We start from the raw sequence: 4443 nt of genomic DNA, 5'->3' as shown, positions 1-4443 counted from the left end.
AATTTGAAATCAAATAATTTTAAAATCGGAAAGGAGGTCGTGTACCCGCTACACGACTTCCATACAGTCCTTTCATGTTGGACGGTTAAAGGTCCAAGTATTGATGTGGAAGTCTGTATTCTAATCCTATCTAACTTTAATGATAGTTTGTCTAACTACACTATTTTTGTCATTTCTTATCGTACATACTTTTAAGAAAAATACTATATTTCTAAAATTAACTTGAAAATAGGTGATTTTTCTACCTATTTCAATTTTTTATTCAATTTTCCATACATGGAATTGGGCCTCGGCCCATAACAAAGTAAGCCCATTACATTTGAAGACAACTTCTCTTCGTCACCGCCTACCCATGTGAATCGCTGCGTTTTGTGCGGCTAAGTTTGTCTATAAATACTGAAATTGATTCTTTTATTCTTCGTTGTTGAACATCTCTCACGTTTCTGCGCTATATCTCAGCGACTCCTTCACGCAATCCTCACCGTCGACCCAACCCCGGATGAATTCCATCAAATTCTGCTTTTAGTAAACCCTAATCTTCCATGTTTTGTACTCGCTTTTTCATTTCGCTCGTCATGTATCGAATTTAGTTCCTTTTTCTTTTTCTTTTAAATTATTTGTGATCCGGATTCGATCGTTGCTGCCCTTGTTATTTTTATCCTTTGTTTCTTTTATTGTTTTGCTTTTGACGGACTGTTTGATTCCCTTGGTAATTTACCTTTCACTTTGTTGGCTTGATTGATTTGTTGATCTCGGTTAGGGTTTGTTGTGGATTTAGGGATCTGATTATGTGGATATATTTTGGGCTTTTTTTATTTTTGATTTTCGATCCTCTGTAATTTTCAATCGGGATGGGAATTAAACGGGTATATGATTAAAATTTAAGGTATCGGAATGAAAATCTATAGTGGCTAATCTTGCTTATGCTGCCTTAAATTCAGTCTTGTCTTGGTTTCACTTATCATATTGGCAGTAAGTATAGAGGCTTTGAACTTGGCTTTTTTTAATGAATCATTTACCATTTTGCTGCATTGAGTAGGTGGCATCGCATCTGTACACAATTCTAAATTCTAATTGAGTAAGATAATTTTTTTCCCCTGTTTGCTTCTGTTTTCATGCATTTTAATGGAAAAAGGGGGTTTGGTTACTTGAAGGGATAATCAGATGGTTGATGTTATAGTAGTCGCCCCTTTTTCTAAACCTTGTACAGAACTCTCATAGTGGATGTTGTTGCTCTTGCATGTCTGACCATTTTTCTTCCCCTGATGGAGTGGGGATGTTAGGGGGGTTGTCCTTTTGAGTCCGAAGGATGTTGGTAAGATAAGATTTTTTCTTTGTAGGAGATTTTATTGGTTTGCATACAGCCTTAATTTTTATGGGAAGGAAGTTGTATCGTTTTTTTTTTTTGCACGTTTTCTTTCTTCTTCCATTGTTGCTGACTTTTGGGTTGTTATTGTGAACAGTTCGTTGGTTGGGGTTGGTATTTGAAATGATTATGTCTAAGATTTGTGTAAAATGTATTTGTTTCTTTGATTTGAGTTTTCGAATTTGGCCCTTGATATTATTTTTTAAATGGGCTTCCTTGTAATGGAAATAACACAATGGTTGTTGAAATAATTTAGTATTGTTTTTTTATTTTTTTTTCTTTCAAAATTAAGATCACGTATTTATAACCATCAAATTTCTTTTACGCGGCCTAAATGCAGGTCAAGGACTTGTACAGACCTTGGCGTCTTGGAGAAGTTGCTAATAGTTTTAGTCAAGGGTGTATTCCACCAATTACTTCTACAGTTACAGTTCTTTGCTTTGAATTTGTAGACCTGTGATTTTGCTTTAATAAAGCCAGAGTAAGCATTCTGTAGATTTGAATTGGTAGCACAAATAGAGATTGAGAAGCCTCCTGTAGGAAATATATAAGAGCTGCTTCTCTTGGTGAGTAATCATGCAATTGCTTGATATATCTCCGGGTAATATGTCTATATGTATATTGTATATTGTGCATGTAAGATCACCCATCTTCATTTGCTGTAGTTTATCATTCATTTATGTTAGATCCTCTCTAATTGTGGATAGCATTTTTGTAATATGGGATGGCCAATTTAATGTTAGCATTGTGTTCCTTGATAACATGAAATGAAAGCCTTGAATTTTGAACTGTGCTATATTGCCAGTGGTCATCCACTCCTGCATTTGGTTTTTTGTTCCCATTTGTTTTGATACTAAATGTTACTTAAATTTAGAGCATTTTTTTTTATCCGCACTTATGATTTATTTATTGTTGGTATTTGCTGTATCAGTTGTTTTGTTGTTAGAATTGGATGCTTTCTTAGTTTTGTTGTAATCCTCTTGTTTTCTTTTGAAACCTATGAAACAAACAACTTTTCTACCAGTTTCTACGTTTTTTTTGATACTACTATGAGCATTGTGCTATTGTTGTCGTATAGAAGCATTCTGATCTACTAAATATGCTTAGTGACTTACCTAGTGTTCAAGATGGCTGGTGTGAAACGAAGAATTCATAATGATTCAGATATCCTTGCTTTGCATAAAGAATTGGATGAAGTCTCCTGCCCTATCTGCATGGATCATCCACATAATGCTGTTCTTCTACTTTGCAGCTCTCACCACAAGGGTTGCAAACCTTATATATGTGACACAAGCCATAGGCATTCAAATTGTTTTGATCAATTCAAAAAATTAAGAGAAGAAACTAGGAAGAGTCCACGCTTATCAAGTCCTTTACCTATTAATCCATATAGTTTTAGTAATCCTTCTACAAACAACTTGGGTTTGAGCATTGATTTGAATGAAGTTGATGATAATCAAAATATAAATGAAAGGAATACTGTTGCATCTGCTGGATTACCTGGTGTAGCTCTAGGGGATAATGGAACTGAAAATTCTAACAGAACTGTTGACACAAATGAGGCTGGAGATGTGGACACTGCTGGTTCTGGGTCCATAACTGAAAGGGTTGATCAAGTAGGTTTGGATGCTGGGAACTCATCTGAGTACTTGAACTTGAAGTGTCCTATGTGCCGAGGCGCTGTGCTAGGTTTGGAAGTTATAGAAGAAGCAAGAGAGTATCTTAATCTAAAAAAACGAAGTTGCTCCCGTGAAACTTGCTCATTCTCTGGCAACTACCAAGAGCTACGTAGGCATGCTAGAAGAGTTCACCCAGCTTCACGGCCTGCTGTCATAGACCCATCCAGAGAACGAGCATGGCGACGCTTGGAAAGACAGAGAGAAGTTGGTGATGTTGTTAGTGCCATTCGCTCAGCCATGCCTGGTGCCCTTGTGGTTGGAGACTATGTTATTGAAAATGGAGATGGTATTGTGGCGGGTGAGAGAGACAATGGCACAGGTGATGTCAATGGGCCATTGCTGACCAGTTTCTTTCTATTTCATATGTTTGGATCGGTTGAGGGTGCTCGAGAGCCAAGGCCACGCTCAAGGTCTTGGGTGAGGCATAGACGCTCTGGAGGAGGAACACCTGTATCAGAGCGACGGTTCCTTTGGGGTGAAAACCTTTTGGGATTACAAGAAGATGCAGATGAAGATTTCCGCATATATATCGGAATGGGTGATGATGGATCACCACCTACAAGAAGGAGACGTGTAACAAGGCCTGGATCTGATGCAGATCAACCATGAGAGAATTCATCTTCTGTGGTAAACATCTATGCCCTTGATGTGAGGGAGATTTGTTCCAAATGATTGGAGTGTGTTACATTTTGCGTTGGTCTCAATACCTAAAAAGGTTAATTCTTAACCCCACAGGGCGGGCATCCCAGCATAGCACTAACCCATCTTGTGGGGTCGTCTTGAACATCAAGAAATGTGTGCTTGTGAATTCTCAAGGGTTCAGTTAGCCATCGTCTTGATGCAAAATAGAGAGCCAGCATTTGGCTCACACAGGAAGCAAGAAGAGGGAAGACCCAATGAGATGAATAAATGTCATCTTTTCGAAGTTCTCAGGTGGAATCATTGTCTTTTTCTTTATAAAGATATATGGTTGTAATTCTGTTCCTAATCTATGTATATAATGGGGTGATGATTTCATTTGTTTAATTTGGTGTGATGGTGGTTTTAATTATATATTCTGTAAGGTTAATAGGCTTATATTTATTTGTGGCTACTGAATCTTCTGAATGTATGTCTTTTTCTTTATTATTATTATTCTGTCGGATGAAGTTTATGCCTAATTTACTACCACCATAGTTATAATTTGATGTGTGTTGATGAACTCGAAACTTCTTGTGGACAATGATTTAAATGTCATTTTCGATGTCCATATCAAGATTTTTAATTTTACAGGTATATTGATAGAAAACCTATATTGATAGATATTTTTAAAGTCATAAAAATTATTTAAATTAATAATTAAGTTATTTTTAAATAGATGTAGTGTTTCTAATCTGTTTACCAATTGTAGATGATGTA

The 4443-nt window shown here is 36.6% G+C and overlaps 1 protein-coding gene across 8 annotated transcripts; it reads left to right on the top strand.

Annotated features, from left to right (window-relative positions):
• Window positions 1–363: 363 nt before the first annotated feature.
• On the top strand, window positions 364–4176 carry LOC103489748 (uncharacterized). 8 transcript variants are annotated; one of them, XM_051089232.1, is made up of 4 exons: window positions 364–525; window positions 1707–1932; window positions 2486–3672; window positions 3781–4176. In XM_051089232.1, the coding sequence occupies exon 3, from the start codon at window positions 2494–2496 to the stop codon at window positions 3652–3654; it is 1161 nt and encodes a 386-aa protein (XP_050945189.1). In that variant the 5' UTR covers window positions 364–525; window positions 1707–1932; window positions 2486–2493; the 3' UTR covers window positions 3655–3672; window positions 3781–4176. The 8 variants fall into 8 exon arrangements, with proteins under 8 accessions (XP_050945189.1, XP_050945186.1, XP_050945182.1 ...); XM_051089229.1 differs by having other exon boundaries at window positions 2474–3672; XM_051089225.1 differs by having other exon boundaries at window positions 2486–4176.
• Window positions 4177–4443: the final 267 nt, after the last annotated feature.

This window comes from Cucumis melo, chromosome 1, assembly GCF_025177605.1.
Source record: "Cucumis melo cultivar AY chromosome 1, USDA_Cmelo_AY_1.0, whole genome shotgun sequence".
NCBI lineage: Eukaryota > Viridiplantae > Streptophyta > Magnoliopsida > Cucurbitales > Cucurbitaceae > Cucumis > Cucumis melo.
Note: the sequence above shows the minus strand (reverse complement) of the source record. Positions and strands in the feature narration are given on the sequence as shown.